The sequence below is a fragment of the Equus caballus genome, chromosome 13, assembly GCF_041296265.1.
Source record: "Equus caballus isolate H_3958 breed thoroughbred chromosome 13, TB-T2T, whole genome shotgun sequence".
Classification (NCBI taxonomy): Eukaryota; Metazoa; Chordata; class Mammalia; order Perissodactyla; family Equidae; genus Equus; species Equus caballus.
Genome location: NC_091696.1, coordinates 45,196,724 through 45,215,919, shown reverse-complemented (window position 1 = coordinate 45,215,919; position 19,196 = coordinate 45,196,724). Strand labels below are relative to the sequence as shown.

The 19,196-nt window shown below is 47.2% G+C and overlaps 1 protein-coding gene across 2 annotated transcripts in view; it reads right to left on the bottom strand.

Moving 5' to 3' along the window:
* The window catches only part of EMP2 (epithelial membrane protein 2), a 41,581-nt gene that overhangs the window by 5,540 nt on the left and 16,845 nt on the right, over positions 1-19,196 (bottom strand). Inside the window, exons 1-4 of one of the 2 annotated variants that reach the window (XM_070231035.1) lie at positions 17,843-18,237; positions 7,063-7,197; positions 4,816-4,906; positions 460-606 (exon numbers count right to left, since the gene is read on the bottom strand). In XM_070231035.1, coding sequence (XP_070087136.1) covers positions 460-606; positions 4,816-4,906; positions 7,063-7,140 — 316 coding nt within the window. In that variant the 5' untranslated portion in view covers positions 7,141-7,197; positions 17,843-18,237. Of the gene's footprint in view, positions 1-459; positions 607-4,815; positions 4,907-7,062; positions 7,198-17,842; positions 18,238-19,196 lie in introns of those variants that run through there. The other variant, XM_001492290.5, reaches the window with a different exon arrangement.

Below are 19,196 nucleotides of genomic sequence, written 5' to 3'. Positions count from 1 at the left end.
AAAGTGGGCACTTCTGACACCAACCAGCCTAAAACCTGCTGATGGCTTCTCACCAGCTTCAGACGAAGACCTCCAAATGCTACAAGGCTTACAAGACCCCCAGCTCCCATCATGCTCCCCCATCTCTACGCTGCAGCCCCACTGACCATCTGTCAGTCTCTCCCATCACAAGGCTCCAGTCATGCTGTTCCCTCTGCCTGGCACACTGTTCCCTCCCCTCTGGACGAAGACAGCACATTCGAGACAGCAACTCCTACTCATTCTACATCCCAGCTCAGGCTCCACATCTTCAGAATGCCTCCCCGGACCCCTAACTAAACGTAAACCAAACTCCAAAATATAAAGTGTCCTGCCACGGCAGGGCAGCCGACTTCTTTCCAAATCCTCACCTGCCTCCACTCCTCCTGGCTTCTGGCGGGGAGGGAGCGCCTCCTCCAGGAAGCCCGCGGTGTTACTTACATGACATGAGCTGGATGATGGAGGTTAAGACGAATCTCTCTCCCTGCTTGAGGCGGAAGAGCTGCAGCACGAAGATGAGAAAGGCGACGCAGCAGAGAATGGTGGACAGGATCATGGTGGCCTGGACCGCCTGCAGCATGGAGTAACCTGTGGGGAAAGGGCAGGGGCGCACGACTGAGGACCGCGGACCGCCCGGGCCCGGGGCGCACCGGGACAGCGGCAGCTCCAGGGCGGGGATGACAGGAGGCAGATGGGCGGGGCGTCCGGTGAGCGCAGAGGGCAGCCAGGAGTCCTCCCGACACCCTCCCTCTAGCGTCCATTTGTGCCTTGATGGGACCACCCTCCATGTCCTCATCTGGTAAATGGAGCAAGAGCCACCTGCTCTGCCTCCTTTCTGGGCTGGGACACTGCTCCCGAATGTGTGGCTCATGGTTGGGGGGTTTTTAAAGTACAAACTCTCAGATTCCAGTTCAAGAGGACAGGATGGGATGGGTCGGGATGGGGGGCTGCATGTTAGAAAGATCTCCGGGTGCTTCTCGGGGACTTGGGGCTCTCGGGACTGAGTGGGCTGTGGACGACATAATACCCTCGAAGACAGCAAACCTGGATTGCTGCTTAGGAACAGGGGAAGGGAACTGTTTCAGATGAGCCTCAGAGAGGGGGCAGGAGAGATGGGGGGTGGGCAAGCTGGGGCTCGGTCCAGCGAAGGCTGAGCGGAGAAGGGAGCGGGTCGCGGGTGGAGGGTGCTGCGTGCGGGAGGACCCGGCTGGAGCTCCGCACCGCAGGCGCAAGGAAGGGTCAAGGGGCATGGACTGGAGCACCTGCATGGGCCTCAGTTTCCTCCCCCATAAACTGCGGATAGTAACAGCTCCCACCTCATCCGGTGGGGACAGTAGAGTGGATTCATCCATGGCAGGATTTCAGGGGGTGCCGGCGAAAGGGGAGTGCTGTGTGCGGGCCGAATGTTATCACTAGGACGCAGCTGAGGCAGGTGAGGGGACTGCCCCCAAAGCTGCAGAGGAAAATCCAAGGGCAAACCTTTTTTTTTTTTTTGCAATTTTGCAATTTTGCCTAAAACTTGCAATGATTAGTAACTATGTACTAAGTGTTTAGAGCGATGGATCTTGGTTCATTCTGGCTGCACATTAGCATCATCCAGAGAGCAGCTGACCCCCTGCCCCGTTCCTTATGGTGAGTAAAGAAGCCAGGCGGGCACACACACAAATACACACTGTGTGACCCCATTCGCGTGAAGTCCACAACAGGCGAAAGGAAACTCTAGCGACAGAAATCAGGACTGGCTGCCCCAGGGGCAGGGCGTGGTCCGAACCAAGTGGGAAGGGGCCCGAGGGAACTTTCTGGAGTGACAGGAATGTTCCGTCTTGCTTTGGTTGGTGCTCACATGGGCGTATGTGTAACTGTCAAAACTCCTAACACTGAGCCCTTAAGAAGTGTGCATTTCCCTGTTTGTAAATTAGAGTAAATTAAATAGGTCAGAAGCTCTGGTGTTGGGACAAGGCGTCGGGGGAGGGTGAAGTCCCCCAGGGGATTCCAACGTGGGGCCAAGGTTGTGACCCTCTTGCTTAGAGTAGCGCTTCCCAAATTTGCCCAATCTCAAGAATCATCCAGGGGCTTGTTAACAACAGAGACTCCTGGGCCTCTCTCCTTGAGATTCCGATACAGTTGTTCTGGGCCAGGCACCAGGAATCTGTATTTTTAGTAAGTACCCCAGGTGACGGGGCAAATACAGTCATGCGCCACATAATGATGTTTTGGACAATGATGGACTGCATATACAATGGTCGTCCCATAAGATGAGTACCATCGAGCCTAGGCGTGCAGTAGGCTACCCCACGTAGGTGTGTGTAAGTGTGCTCTGTGATATTCACACAACCATGAAATCAACTAACGACGAATTTCTCAGAACGTATCCCCATCGTTAAGCAGCGCATAACTGGATGGAAAACATGTCTGCTGTGGACTGAATGTGTCCCCAGGCCCCAAAATTCATATGTTGACATCCTAACCCCCAAGGTGGGGGTGCTTTTTGGAGGTGATTAGGTCATGAGGGTGGAGCCCTTGGGAACAGGATTAGCGCCCTTATGAAAGGCACATGACAGCTTGCTCTCGCCCGCCGCGCTCCACCACATGAGGACACAGCGAGAGCGCTGCCTGCAGACCAGGACGAGTCCTCACCAGGATCTGCAGGCACCCTGGGAGAAATAAATGTCAGCGGTTTAAGCCACCCAGTGCATGGCATTCTGTCACGGCCTTCCCTAGAGACAACGGCTTTAGGAGGAAGACGGATGCACGTTTTTAGAACAGGGTTTCGCATAGTTGGGGGGCGGGTGCGGACGTGCCACGGGTGCCCATGAGGCTGATGGAGGTGGAACCCATTGGGGCGCCGAACCAGAAAACCCGCCTCCTGAGAGGGAGGCTCAGTCTGCTCCTGTTTCAGGCCGTCTCAGGACCTGGAGGAGGAGTTCTCCACGGGGCGCTTCAGCACTTCTGCAACACCTGCTCACACCTGGGTTTGGGCTGTCGTTTTGTTTTTTAACAAGGAAAGAACCAGAAGTGGGCTTAGGGCCTTCAGGGGGCAAGTGCATCTGGTCAGAATTAATAACATCGTTCGGTTTTCAATGTATCATTTTTTTAAACTTTTCTTTCTTTTATGAGACAAGTGATATCAGTTTATCTTTTATGAAAGGGAGAGAAAGTTCCCCCGAAAATAAATTTACGTGAGGAAAAAGTGAACTGTTTTTAAGTAGGGTTGGAAGGTTTTTCTGTAAAGGCCACACAGGAAATATTTGAGGCTCGGTGGCCCTACAGTGCCTTATTGCATGTCTTCTTGGTGTTGGGTTCTGTGGTTTGTTTTTTTTTACAGCTCTTTATAAAGGTAAAAACCATTCTCAGCTCCTTGGACTAAATTTGGCTGGTAGCTTGCCGACCTCTGTCACTTTAAAGAAAAAGAACAGGTGAATGATCACACACAGAGGATGTGGGACGCAAACCATAGAGGCCTGGAAACATTGCCACCAGCACAGCGAGCTCACCAGCTTCCCACGCACATGGTGGCAGTTGGGGGTCGCTGGGCAGGGAGAATGGCTGTATCCAGGGTCATGGGGCACTGTGGCGGTCGAAGAGACCCGAGACGGGCAGTGGCACAGTTGCAGTATGGGGCAGAGAGCACAAATTTCAGAAGTAGTCACTGCTAGATCGGAATCCTGGCTCCATCATTTTCTCCTGGCTGTGTGACCTTGGGTTTCTGCTCTGTGCCTCAGTTTCCCCATCTTAAAACAGGCCACTGGTCCCTGTCTGATAGGGCTCTGAGATCACTTATGTAAAGGCCTCAGCCCACGACTTGCAGTAAACCTTCAGGAATCGATGCCTTCCATTGGTATTTTGCCGCTGTCATTACGAATGTTGAGGTTGTCACTGAGGGAATGGGGAGTCTTTGGACCCAGCGAGCAGGGTCCCTCGCTCCCCGACGTGGATTGCCAGATTCAGCAAACAAACAAAAACAAACACAAAAACGGGATGCCCGTTAAATGGGAACAGCAGATAAACCACAAATAACATTTTAGGATAAGTATGTCACGTCCTATTTGGGACACGCTTGCCCTAAGCGATGCGTGGTCTGTCTGAGACATCCAGTGGAAGCGGGCCTCTCGTATTTTATCAGGCTTCGGCTCCCACAGAGCCTCTGCCATCAGTTCCGCAACCGAAAACAACCACTCGATCCACAGCGAAGGAGAGCGGGCACCACGTTTTTAAGTGGGGTTTTCTGCACTGATAAAGCATTTTTGTGTACTTCAGCCCGTGCGCAGAGGCAGCACGGCGGGTCCGCCGCCTCCAGCTCCATTTTACGGCTGGGGATACTAAGACTCTGAGGGCTCAAACGACCCGCCCAAAGTGAGGTCACATAAAGGTCTGGCTCTTGGATTTCTGCCACAGCAGGCTGCCGAGATGCGGGATGTGACCCAAATATAAACTCTAGTCTCGGAACCTACTTAGAGGCAAGACTTGGACAAAAGAGGAACAGAGAGAAGATTCTAGAAGAGGGCTGAAGCTGAGAAAGGGTGAGGAAGGGAAACTCTGCTTGGCCAAGAAACAGAGAAGAGAAGGGTGGGGCCCAACTTTGGTGGGGTTGGTGCTCCCCCCGCCCCGGCTTCTGGCCTCTCCATACCCCTCCTGTCTCCAGCTTATGTGTCCCCTGCACCAGCACGCACCGGGCACTCAGCCAGGCCCGCCTCAGTGTGCTGGGAGTGAGGAGGGGTGAGGAATCAGAGAGTCGGGACGTCTTTCTCCCGAGCATCCTTTTCTCACTCAGTGCTTCTCAGCCAGCTTCACACTCACCCGTAAAGGTGTCATTGATTTCTGTACAATTCGTGTTGTTGATGCACACTCTCCAGATGTCTGCAAAGAACTCTTCTCCTACCCACCAGGCCTGGAGGACAAAACGGAAACACAGGGAAAGGCTGCGTGTTAACGATGAAAACGCTGACTCCTAATTAGGGCTGCGGCACGCAGTAAAGAAGTACTTGCGACGAGCGCTTCTCCATCGGCAGCGTGCACGCGCATCCCCTGGGGATTCGAGAGGTCTGGGGCGGGGCCTGGGATTCTGCATTCCCCTCAGGCCCCCAGGTGATGCCGAAGCTGCTGGTCTGCTGCAAGGAAAGAGAAGGTCCAGCCCTCACCGGGCGTGGGAGAGGAGATGAGGCTCCGTGGCGGCAACAAGAGCAGACGGTGGTAAGTTTCGCAAGAACTACAGGGGAATGTCAGGGGGCAGTGGAAGAGGATGAAATCTAGGGAAAAGGCGGTGTGGGTGAAATGATCAGATTTCAGGGCTTTTTTTGCCCCTAACGTCTGTCTATCCCTTTCTCCTGTCTTCCATCCAGATGCTTTCGTTTCTCTCTGCTTCTGCTGCTCTCTGCCCCGAGATGGCCCTCCTTCCGCTTTCCATCCACCCAAAGACTGGAATCTCCCCCACCCATCCGTGCCAGCAACGAACGTTCGCTGAGCTCCCACTACGTGCCCAGCTACAGCGCCAAGCACAACTCCTAACTCACAATGAATACCACGACGCCCTGACTGGCAAAAACGCCCATCTGGGCCTTCTCAGTAAGTGCCACAGTCAACGAAATACCCAGGGGTCCAACATGGGATCAACTGGACTGTGGCTGATGGCTTTTGTGTCCCTGATGTCTGTCTATCCCTTTCACTATGTCTGGGACCTTTTGAGAATCCCAAAGGATTCGATGCAAGAAATAGAAAAAGGAGATTTTAAAAGCACATTCAATACCATTTATTTCACAGAGCACGGGCCCTTTGGATAATGATTGGTCCAAATATTTAACCCACAGCATCAATGGGATCCCTGCCCTGGCCACTCACAGCAGCTCTTCGAGAACCTCCAGGAACCCAAACCCGACCACTGGACTCATCGCCCCTTACAGGTTCTAGGCTCGGAAGCCTCTGGAAGGGTTCCAATGCCAGCTCTGCCACTTGTTGCCGTGTAAACTCCAGTGGGCGTCCGACCTGCTCGGAGGGTCAGCGCCCTCGTCATAAAATAGTGGCAGGAGAGGACCCATCTCGCAGATGTGAGGGAGGATCCAATGAGGTGTTGCACATAAAGGGCCTTGCACAGGACCTGGCCAGGGTAAGCACTCTAGGCGACATGTGTCACGACGGCCTATTATCATTATGATGCCTCGTCAACAGGAGTCTACGTGTAGGCAGAACCGGTGGCCACATATAGGGTGCACTTTTTGGCTTTCTGGGCAGCGTTTCTGACTCTAAATGTCCCTGCAGTCTGCAATTATCAGGATTGAAGCCAGGGCTTCGGATCAGGGTACAGGGCATAGACGACCCCTAGTAAATAGCTTTAATTCCTGCTAGGATGGATATTAATCCATGCCAACAGGTCATTGACCAAACACATTCCCGCCACGTGGCTGTGAGCTGGATGCTAAAGGGTACTGGTGGAGGGGACGGCCAGATGGGCTAGCAACGGGGATCCTGTTGGCAAGGAGGTGTCGGAGCCAGGAGGGGCAGAGAGCACCTGGGGTGGGTCACCTGGGGGATCTAGAGCAATGATCCGCAACCAGTGGTGACTTTGCCCCTCCATGGGACACTTGGCAGTGTCTGAAGACATTTTTGGTGTCACAACTAGGGGTGGGAGTGCTGCTGGCATCCAGTGGGTGGAGACCAAGGATGCTGCTAAACATCCTACCGTGCACAGGATGGCTCCTGCAAGAGTGATCCAGCCCAAAATGACAACAGTGCCAAGGTTGAGGGACTGACCTGAGGAAGCCTGAATTTAAGCCGCATCCTGAAAGGGCTCCCAACACCCAAGACATTACGCCAGGCTCTGTGGGGGACTCAGAGATGAGAGGACCAAGGTCACTGCCCATCCAGACCTAAACATGGGATGCTCCGAACCCCCACACTTGGGCCAAGAGTCCTCAGGCCCGGGCTGAGACGGGCATGCCTTGGTAGGGAGGACCTCCCCAAATTATAATCACCCTGGGGGTTTCTCAATCCTGCTTCTATGGACTCTAGGATCCAGGGCTTCAGGGATGGCCCAAAGAAAAGGGAACTTACATTGTCGATGGTGGCGACGAAAAGCAACGCGGCAGAGGTGATGTGGAAGATGATGATGAAAGCCAGAAGCACCAACATTTTCACAGGGCACCGCGGGGCGAGGGATCGCGTTCAAAGCCCGGAGAGAGAGATGCGCTAAAGAGGGAGAGAGAGAAATTTAAACTTCTCAAAGACAAAGCAAAAGTAAAACGAAAAACAAGGAACTTTTAATGGGGCTTTAGAAAATCGAAAACAGCTCTTCTCATCTTCCCTCGCCTGGAGACTTTACCGGGCAAAGTCTGGCAGGAGGAACTGTTCCATGTTGCATCCAGACACCAACAATTCCTTGTGGAGGAGGAAGGGTGAGGACCAATGAAAATCCCTAATTCAGAAAAGCGTCACACCTCTTGGAAGCAGCACAGGGCGGGCACCAGGCCAGGAAGGAGTAGCTCTGTGTGAGCTACAATGCTACTCTCGATCCCCACCCCTCCAGGCGATGCCGTGGGAATTTCACGGAATCAGAGGATGCTCACCCTCCGAGCATTCATTATCACAGTCCCTGCTGCGTAACAAGGCAAACTGATCCCAGTACAAAAATGTCTCCTAATGATCTGACCATTTATAAAATTAATCCCCACTCAAACACCCCTCCCATTAATAAGCATCCCCATTCAAACACAATGTGTGGCAGACCATCACCAGTTCATTTTCCTCTCTCTGGGCATGGGAAGACTACATTTCCCAGCCTCCCTTGCTGTTAGTTTGCATCCTTGTGACTAATTCTGGCCAATGAGCTGTAAGCAAAGCTGGCGTGTATCATTTCCGGGCTGAAGAGCAGGTGTGAGTTCTCCATGCTCCCTCCCCTGGTGAAGTAGCTGGGATGGTCCAGCCATGATACATTGAAGCCTCACACTTTGGACAGATACTGTGATTTAGAAATAAGCTTTTGGATATTAAACCACTGAGATTTCAGAGTGAATTTTTCACTATGGCCGGAGAGTCTGAATAACATACAACAGGAAGTGACTGCAAAGTGAAATTGGAAATCTTGCACAAGAACTAGGGTTGTCCCAAGGTGATGAAAGTGGTACTGGATGAAAGTGATACTCCAAAGGCACCAAAGACATCAGTACATGAGAACTTGTCCTCTCTGATCATGCTCTGACCGTGCAGTCACTCATGGGACTCATTATTGGGGCTCATAGTACTGATCGAGGCCTCTGGATTCACACAGGGGCCACTCCTTGAGACTCAGGACTCACTAACCGCGAGCCCGGAGCTGTGTGGCTGCAGAGCTCAGCCTGGGTGGTCCCAGCTGTGATTCTGTGCATCGTCACTTGGAGGAACCCAATGAACCAGCTCAGAGATTCTTTCAATTCTTTTAAAAAGGACAAATCCCCCTTTGTTTAGGCCTGCGTCATTTTTAGCTGCCATCATACATACACTGCCTCCAAAGAGAAGTGTTTCAGACCCTTGGGGAAAAAAAGGCTCATGTACCACACAGAATGCCACATTACTTTACTATCAGCTGGAATGCCAAAAATGCCAATCTCATCAGGCGGGGTAAACATAAACTCCAGGTTTCACGTATTATCATATATGATAATGGCTTCAGATATTGTCCAGCTCAGATGACACAAATGCAAATGGACAGACAACTAAAACTTTCTAGAAAAGGAAAAAGAAACTCAGCCTTTCACAAAGTGTGGAACTCAAATGTTATAGGCGTGATTTTGGATGGTGCATTGATAGGGCATTAAATAACACCGAAGAAAGTCCTCTCTAATCCTTCTGAGTCCACCAAGGAAAAAGATCCAGGTTGTGCTAGCCTGTCTAACAGGTGCCAATTTTGTTTTATTGCGGTCATAATAGTTTATAACATTGTGAAATTTCAGTTGCCCATTATTATTTGTTGGTCACCATATAAATGTGCCCCTTCGCCCCTTGTGCCCACACCCTAATCCCTTCCCTTCTGGTAACCATTAAACTGTTCTCTTTGTCTGTATGTTACTTTATCTTTCAAATATGAGTGAAATCATACAGTGTTTGTCTTTCTCTGTCTGGCTTATTTCACTTAATATAGTACCCTCAAGGTCCATCCATGTTGTTGCAAATGGGACAATTTTGTCTTTTTATGGCTGAGTAGTATTCCATTGTATATATCTACCACGTCTTCTTTATCCAATCATCAGTTGATGGACACTTGGGTTACTTCCACATCTTGCCTGTTGTAAATAATGCTGCAATGAACATAGGTGTGTATAAGTCTCTGAATTGTGGATTTCAAGTTCTTTAGATAAATACCGAGTAGTGGGATAGCTGGGTCATATGGTAGTTCTATTTTTAATTTTTTGAGGAATCTCCACACTGTTTTCCATGGTGGCTGCACCAGTTTGCATTCCCTCCAGTGGTGTATGAGGGTTCCTTTTTCTCCATACCCTTTCCAACATTTGTTATTTTTTGTCTTGGTGATAATAGCCATTCTAATGGGTGTAAGGTGATATCTTAGTGTGGATTTAATTTGCATTTCCCTGATGATTAGTGATGTTGAGCATCTTTTCATGTGCCTATTGGCCACCTGTATATCTTCTTTGGAAAAATGTCTGTTCATCTCCTCTGCCCATTTTTTGATCGGGTTGTTTGTTCTTTTGTTGTTGAGTTGTGTGAGTTCTCTACGTATTTCAGAGATTAACCCCTTGTCGGATATATGATTTGTAAATGTTTTCTCCCAGTTGGTGGGTTGTCTTTTCATTTTGTTCCCAGTTTCCTTTGCCTTGCAGAAGCTCTTTAGTCTGATGAAGTCTCACTTGTTTATTTTTTCTTTTATTTCCCTTGTCTGAGTAGACACGGTATTCGAAAAGATCCTTCTAAGCCTGACGTCAAAGAGTGTACTCCCTTTGTTTTTCTTTAGGAGTGTTATGGTATCAGGTCTTCCCTTCAAGTCTTTGATCCATTTGGAGTTAGTTTTTGTGTATGGTAAAAGATAATGGTTTACTTTCATCCTTTTTGCATGTGGCTGTCCAGTTCTCCCAACACCATTTGTTGAAGAGACTTTCCTTTCTCCATGGTATGTTCTTGGCTCCTTTGTCGAAGATCAGCTCTCTGTAGATGTGTGGTTTTGTTTCTGGGCTTTCAATTCTGTTCCATTGAACTGTGTGCCTGTTTTTGTACCAGTACCATGCTGTTTTGATTATTACAGCTTTGTAGTATATTATGAAGTCAGAGATTGTGATGCCTCCAGCTTCGCTCAGGATTGCTTTAGCTATTCGGGATCTTTTGTTGTCGCATATGAATTTTAGGATTCTTTGTTCTATTTCCATGAAGATGCCATTGGGATTCTGATTGGGATTGCACTGAATCTGTAGACTGCATTAGGTAGTATGGACATTTTAACTATATTTATTCTTCCAATCCATGTGCATGGGATATCTTTCCATTTCTTTATGTCATCATCGATTTCTTTCAAAGATACATTATTGTTTTCATTATATAGGTCTTTCACCTCCTTGGTTAAATTTATTCCTAGATATTTTACTCTTTTTGTTTCAATTGTAAATGGGATTGTATTCTTGACTTCTCTTTCTGTTAGTTCATTATTAGAGTATAGAAATGCAACTGATTTTTCTAAGTTTATTTTGTACCCTGCAACTTTGCTGTAGTTGTTGATTATTTCTAATAGTTTCTGATGGATTCTTTAGGGTTTTTTATATATAAAATCATGTCGTCTGCAAACAGTGGGAGTTTCACTTCTTCGCTGCCTAATTAGACTCCTTTTATTTCTTTTTCTTACCTAATTGCTCTGGCCAAAACCTCCAGTATTATGTTGAATAAGAGTGGCAAGTGGGCACCTTTATCTTGTTCCTGTTCTCAGAGGGATGGCTTTCAGTTTTTCCCCACTTAGTAGGATGTTGGCTGTGGATTTGTCATATATGGCCCTTATCCTGTTGAGGTACTGTGCTTCTATACCCATTTTATTAAGAGTTTTTATCATAAATGGATGTTGGATCTTGTCAAATGCTTTCTCTACATCTATTGAGATGATCATGTGGTTTTTACTCCTCATTTTGTTAATGTGGTGTATCACACTGACTGACTTGCGGATGTTGAACCATCCCTGTGTCCCTGGTAAAAATTCCACTTGATCATGGTGTATGATCTTTTTAATCTATTGCTGTATTCGGTTTGCTGATATTTTCTTCAGGATTTTTGCATCTATGTTCCTCAGCGATATTGGCCTGTAATTTTCCTTTTTGTGTTGTCCTTGTCTGGCTTTGGTATCAGGGTGATGTTGACCTCATAGAATGTGTTAGAAGGGTTCCATCTTCCTCAGTTCTTTGGAATAGTTTGAGAAGGATAGGTATTAAATCTTCTTTGAAGGTTTGGTAGAATTCTCCAGAGAAGCCATCTGGTCCTGGACTTTCATTTTGAGGGAGGTTTCTGATTATCATTTCAGTCTCTTTACTTGTGATTGGTCTATTCAGATTCTCTATTTCTTCTTGGTTCAGTTTTGGGAGGTTGTATGAGTCTAAGAATTTATCCATTTCTTCTAGATTATCCAATTTGTTAGCATATAGTTTTTCACAGTATTCCCTTATAATCCTTTGCATTTCTGTGGTATCCATTGTACTTTCTCCTCTTTCATTTCTAATTTTATTTATTTGAGCCTTCTCTCTTTTTTTCTTAGTGAGTCTGGCTAAGGGTTTGTCAGTTTTGTTTATCTTCTCAAAGAACCAGATCTTTGTTTCATTGATTCTTTCTACTGTCTTGTTGTTGTTTCAATTTCATTTATTTCTGCTCTAGTTTTTATTATTTCCCTCCTTCTGCTGACTTTGGGCTTTGTTTGTTCTTCTTTTTCTAATTCTGTTAGGTGCAGTTTAAGATTGCTTATTTGAGATTTTTCTTGTTTGTTAAGGTGGGCCTGTATTGCTATGAATTTCCCTCTTAGGACCACTTTTGCTGCATCCTGTATGAGTTGGTATGGTGTATTTTCATTCTTATCTGTCTCCAGATATTTTGTGATTCCTCCTTTAATTTCTTCAATGATCCATTGGTTGTTCAGTAGCATGCTGTTTAGTCTCCACATATTTGTCACTTTCCCAGCTTTTTCTTTGTAGTTGATTTCCAGTTTCATAGCAGTATGTTTGGAAAAGATGCTTAATATGATTTTGACTTCTTAAATTTATTGTGGCTTACCTTGTTTCCCAACCTATGGTCTATCCTTGAGAATGTTCCATGCGCACTTGAGAAGAATGTGTATTCTGCTGTTTTTGGATGGAGTGTTCTATATATAGATCTAGCAAGTCCATCTGGTCTAGTTTTTCATTTAAATCCACTATTTCCTTGTGGACGTTCTGTCTGGATGGTCTATCCAGTGATGCAAGTGTAAGGTCCCCCACTATTATTGTGTTGTTGTTAATATCTCCTTTCAGGTTTGTTAATAGTTGCTTTATGTACTTTGCTGCTCCTGTGTTGGGTGCATACATATTTATAAGTGCCATCCTTTCACTCTGAACCTTTTTTTGTCTTTAGAGCTGAGATGAGTTTCCTGGAGGCAGCATATTTTTAGGTCTTGTTTTTTAATCCATCCTGCCACTCTGTGTCTTTTGATTGGAAAACTCAATCCATTTACACATAAGAGTGATTATTGATACATAAGGGCTTAATTCTGCCATTTTATCGCTCATTTTCCAGTTCTTCTGCTGTTCCCTTGTTCCTTGTCCCATGTATTTCAGACTACTGATTCAGTTTGGTAGCTCTCTAGGATGGTTTTCTTAGTTTTTATTTATCACTTGTGTCTCTGTTCTGATTATTTGTTTAGTGGTTACCATGAGGTTTGTATCAAAAATCTCATGGATGTGACAGTCTATTTTCTGATGGCCTCTTATTTGCTTAGACTAAGCTGATTCCACCCCTCTCCTCTCCCCTTTCTAGGTTATTATTGTCACAACTTATTCCATCTTGTGTTGTGAGTTTGTGGTTAAAAATGATGAGATTATATTTATTTTTGATGTTTTCCTTCCCTTTATCTTCAATATTATAATTGTTTGCTAACCTGTTTTGATAGAGAGCTGCAATTTTCTGATTTTGTCTACCTATTTATCTCCTTGCTCAAGCCTTTGTAACCCCTTTCTTTTCTTTTCTTTTCTTTTTTTTCAGTTATGATGGCCTTCTTGAGCATTTCTTGTGGGGGAGGGGAGTCTTGTAGCAATGAACTCCTTTTGTTTGTCTGGGAAAGTTTTCATTTCTCCATCATATCTGAAGGATATATTCACTGGATAGAGTATTCTTGGCTGAAAGTTTTTGTCTTTCAGAATTTTGAATACATAATTCCACTCTCTCCCAGGCTGTAAGGTTTCTGCTGAGAAATGCTCTAAAAGCTTGATAGAGGTTCCTTTATAAGTTATTTTCTTCTGCCTTACTGCCCTTAGTATTTTTTCTTTGTCATTGACTTTTGCCAGCTTTACTACTACACGTCTTGGAGTAGGTCTTTTAATATTGATATAATTAGGACGTCTAATAGCTTCTTTCACTTGTATTTCCAGCTGCTTCCCAAGATTTGGGAAGTTCTCAGCTATTATTTCTTTGAACAAGCTTTTAGCTCCGTTATCCTTCTCTTCTCCCTCTGGAATACCTATAATCCTTCTGTTGCATTTCCTAACTGAGTCAGATATTTCTTGGAGAATTTCTTCATTTCTTTTTAGTCTTAGTGCTCTCCTCCATCTGAAGCATTTCTATTATTTCTGTCTTCCAAGTTTCTGATTCTGTCCTCTATAATATCAGCTCTGTTATTCAGGGATTCCAGACTTTTCTTTATCTCATCCATTGTGTTTTTCATCTCCAACACTTCTGATTGGTTTTTCCTTATAGTTTCAGTCTCTTTTGTGAAGAAGTTCCTGATTTCATTGAACTGTGTATCTGTATTTCCTTGTAAATCATTGAGTTTTTTTATGATAGCTATTTTGAATTCTCTGTCATTTAGATTGTAGATTTCTGTGCCTTCACAATTGATTTCTGGGTACTTGTCATTTCCCTTCTGGTCTGAAGTATTAAAATATTTTTTCATATTGTTTGATGGCGTGGATTTGTGCCTCTGCATAGTGGTAGTATTTGGTTGCAGCTTCCACCTGCCGCCACTGGGTGGGGGTCAAGAGCCGTGTATTCTGAACCTGCTGCAACCCTGGCTTGCTCACTCACAGCCACTGCTTTTCTATCATATAGGCAGGCACTCTGGCCCACCAGCTGAGCTGGAGTGCAGGGCGGGGGGAGGAGCACTTTCTTTTGCCTATGCAATCCCGGGGGCGTTCTGCTCTGCCCTCACTATCTGCTTTTCTGGGTTGCTGGCATGATGAAGACACCCAGTAATAGCTTAGCCAGCTCTGTGTGGGGCTTTCCATCAGCCTGTGAGAGAACTTGGAGAGCGAAGGTGTTCCCACAGAGGGCCACCTCACCCCCCTCTCCTCTCAGAGCTGCACACAGTCCTGGGGTCACTGCCATTCAGGAGGCAGAGGAGATCCCCTTACCTCCTTCCACTTCCTTCTGAGGTCCAGCACCTTCACCTTCAGATGTATGGCTGTGTAGATCTCTCAGATGTCTTGTGTTTTGCGTGAGTGTCCTCTGTTTGTACATGAATGTCCTTTTCACAGCATCTTAGAGGGGAGATTCTAAGGGGAGAGCTCACTCCACCATGATGCTGACATCACTCTCTGGGCTTCTTTTTAAGTCTAATATGTAAAGAATAAAAGTTTCTAAGCACCAGAGTTTCACAAAGATATGAGATCAAAAGGCGGCCAGATGATTGAGAGATATCCAATTTCTTTTTTTTTTTTTTTTTTTTTAGCAAAAAGAAAAAGCAGAACTTTGGGGAGGCCATAGTGTGTAGTTAGAATTTAACAACACTTTAGATTTTATTATATTTATTTTTAAAGTTCTTTCTTTTTATAAGAAGTAATACCGTTTATAGCTGTGGTATAAAGTATCCTTTTAAAACAAATTTATTGAAATTTTAGAAGTGAGTCATTTAATAAAAATATTATGTAAATAAAAGAACAGGTGGTCCTTGGTGTTGGCACTAATTCTGAGGGTGGTTTTCCAATGCCCAACGTCTGGGAGGCACTGCTGTAACACCTGGGAGTGATTTCAGTTGGAATTCCAGATGTTAGGAATAACGCTCTTCAGAGAAAAGGGTAAGTTTTTATAAGAGGTCAAGTAAGGGCTTGAGTCCAGAATAAGAGAAAGGCCCGGGGCATTCTAGGGTGACTAGACGTTGGTTTGATCTGTTGGGCGTCCCGGAAAGTTAGGGAATAGAGAAATAAATGTCACCTACTTAGCACTCTCCCGTGATGATGCCTGGAATTCAAAACTTCAATGGAAAACAAAATGAGGTAAATCAAAGATAGACCTTGTGTACCTAGGGCATTGCTAGCAGCCTCACCAGAGGCATTGGAGGGAGGTCTTCATAAATAGAGGAGAGCCCTTTAGGAGGGACTGAAAATGACCCCCTACTCCTGCATCTCTACACCAAAGGGAGTCTCCCGTCATCACTTACCCTGACGCCAGTCTCCCAGGTCCTTTCCTACAGGGAACCACTCTCCCCAGTTTCCTGTGCATCCTTCCAGAGATATTTGTTAAGTGGAAATACTTATTCCCCACTCCTCACGTTTCCGTGTGGAGGGAGCTGCACCAGAGTAACACTTCTGGCCTCATGCCCCACTCTTCACTCCTTCGCTCCTGACTGGAGGGGGCACCCACTGTCCACTTTCTGGATCGATGGAGCTCAGCCATTCAAGGGCCACGGCACAGGCTTTGCCCTTCCCCTTACCTCCTCCCTGGACTGGGGAGTGGGTGTGTCTGCTCTCAGAGCCCCAGTTCCCCTGGCTGGGGGGGCTCCAGGGCTAGTGGGGGGCAGGGGTGTGGAGGTGACAGCCCATCCTCCAACCTAGCTCTTCTCATCTAATAACGCCCTCCAAGATCATCCTTTTCCAGCACGGATGAATCCATCTTGTTCTTGGAATAGCTGCCTGGTGTTTCCTTGTCTGGCTCTGCCACAATCTACTCAACTCGTTCCCTACTGATGGCCATTTAGGTCGCTTCCAGACTTTCTGCCACTCCAAACTACGCTGCCAATAAACACCCTTGCACTTTGCACACTCGTGTTAGTATATCTGAAGGACAGATTCCTAGAAGTGGGAGTGCTGGGTCAAAGGATATGTACGTTAAACTGATCTTACTTTTAATTTCTTAATCTGATTCAATTCAATTTAAACTGAATTTACTGCAAAGCATCCTGGACACTGAGCGTGCTGTGCCAGCCTTGATCCTCAGAGGGTCTTCAGAGCGTGAAGGTACTGGACCAGCTCTGTGTGTGGCCAGGTGGGTGAAGCCTGCACATCAAGTCTTTGACTAACATCCCTTAGTTCTCCTGGAAGCACAGTTCTGGCCTATGTAGACCAGCCTCCGCCACTCCCAGGGCTCTTCCCAGGGGTGCCTTCTCCTTCCTACAACACACGCAGGGCATGTCTTCCTCCTGCACAGGGACTCTGGGACCCTCTCTGGAGATAGTGAAGATCAGACAACTCCCCGGGCAAGATGTTGGATGAAGGCCGGCCCACCAAACCCAGGGTGGCATCGAATTTATCCTTGCCATTCGCAGAAATTTATCTTCGCTTCAAAAACTGTCATACTGACTGCTGATCCCTCTTGCCTCCCCTTGTCTTTGTGGGCTTCTGTGCTCTGCGGGACCGGCCTGGTCTCAGTCCCCTGGAGCACTCTCTCCCTTCCACCCTCAGCAGGCCCTCTCTCGCATTGTCTGGGTCTCGATTGAAATATCTCCTCCTCAGAGAAGCGTCCTTGATCACCCGACATAAAGGACCCTTGCCCCCTCCAGCACTGTCTTTCCCATCATTCTCTATCCCATCCCCTTGGCTTATTTTCTTAAGAGGATTCTCACAGTCTGAAAGTACCTTATCTGTTCACTCGCTTATTATCTAGCTCCCCCTCTGTGCCCTGCTGTGCCCGGTGCACAGAAAGCTATTTGCTGTCATTTATAGTCCTACAAATGAACCGTAAAGGCCCTCAGAAAACTCAAAGCCCTATTGTCCAGAAGTGGAACTGAGGCCAGAGAGGGCCATGACTTGCTCTGATCCCACAGCAAAGCAGGAGCAAGGCCAGGACCAGGGGGTCTCTTGGCCCCACTCCAACTGCCCTTTCGACCTCAGTGGGAGACCCCTCAGAGGGTGCAAGGGAATCTTTCAACAGCCAACGACCATTTCACAAAGGCCTCTGTGACTTTCTAGCACTGCTTTCATCAACTAGTATCAACCGTGTTGTTTTTCCTTTGGCAATTCCTTCAGGGGCTGAGCAGGATGTCCTGAAAGGCCACCTGGGTTTGGGCCTTTACCTGTCTGAAGGTGGGAGACCGAAACAGATGAGCTTTTCAAGTTCCTGTCCAGAAATCAGAGTCTTAAGACTTGCAGAACTTCTCTTTTAAAAATGGGTTCTGATCTACATAATACACATGATGATTAAGAAAAAAAACAAAAGATAATCAAACCAAAGGCATATGACAAAAACCCACAGCCTCTTCCCCACCCCCGTCCCGATCCCCAGAAGCAATCGCTTTTAACCTTGTCAGCTGTTCTCCCCCCACGGTTCCATGTTTCCAAACCATCTGCACACACTTCCAGCTCCTCACTGCATCTACAATCTAATCTAATAACATCACTGACTTCCGGCCTAGGAAGTCATCTTTCACCCAGCATCTCTGTACAGCCTTGTCGTGCTCACATCAGTAATTATCACTTACGTTATGACCGTGTCAGCATCGTACACTGCAGAGCCAAATAGTATACTGTGATTGCCTCTTTTTCTGGAGAAACTCTTCTTTTCCCTAGCTTTATTAGCTGCCCCCCCACCACCACCGTGGCCCCATCTCTTTTCCACGTTTCTTCAGTTCCTTCCCAATCTTTGATCATTCCAGCTCTCGCCCTGCAGAACCCCAGATGCAGAGTAAATGTACGGCTTCAGTTACAAGCCTGTGGGTAGACTCATCTTTCACGGCGTCCTCGATCCACCCAGTCCCTCTCTCCCAACTCTGTCCTCCTCTGCTCTCTGCCATGTGCAGCCTCAGCAGCTGTGCTGTCACGGGACCAGCAAGACAAGCATTCTGCAGGGAAGACCAGCAAATTCGCCTCTAACTGTGGGCAGGGCACAGGATGCCAGCACAACCCCAACACGTGTAGGAGATAAAGCGGATCCCCGGGTTGGCGGTGGCGGGATTGGGTGGGGGGCGGGGGGGCGGTGCCCAGAGGGCTCAACCCACGTGAAATGAAACTCCTCATGATGAAAGGTCGAGCTGCAGTTTACACAGCGTGTCTTGCATTGGATCTGCGTGTCAACCCTGTGAAGCTGGCCGGGCAGGGTATCATTATCCCCTTTTACAGATGAAAGACTGAGGCTCACAAAGTCTTCGGGCAATGTGCCAAAGTTCACAGAGCTGGGACGCCAACCCCTGGTTCTCCAACTCCAAATGGAGGGCATATTTCTACCATCCTGTTTCCTGCTCACACGGTGGCCTAATTAAAATCAGGCAAGAGGGCACAGGCAGTGTCCGGTCACCTCTGCATCCGTTCCCTCTGGCTGGGTCTCCCTCGAGCTTTGCACCAGGCAGAAGAGATCTGGGGAGGCGGCCTGTCTGCACGGTGCCTTCAGCTAAAGCTGCGACGTGGTTGGGCCTGATTAAGAACTACGCGTTAGTCTGCACTTGTACAGAAAATAGAGTCTCCAGCATTTTCCACCCTGGGAGCTCACCGCCCAGCTGAAGCCTGGGCTGTCTCTACGGATCTACTGTGAGACGGGTTTGGATTGTTGATAAAGCTTTTCCCTTGATCGCCAAAAGGACTCATTCAGCCACAGTCGAAGGCACTCAGCTCTGTTTTCTACATTTATCACAATGCACCTCCTTTCCACCCAGAAACTCAGCTGGATCTCACAGAACACAACACCTGGCCCCCCAGCTTGACCTACGTGCACCGTCGGAACCCTGGTACGGTGTCTTCAGATTGAAGCCTAAATACTCCCCAGTCTATAAAACGCCCATAAAAAGAAGCACATAAAACAACAGAGAACACAGGACATTGAACTAAAGACTTAATTTTTTT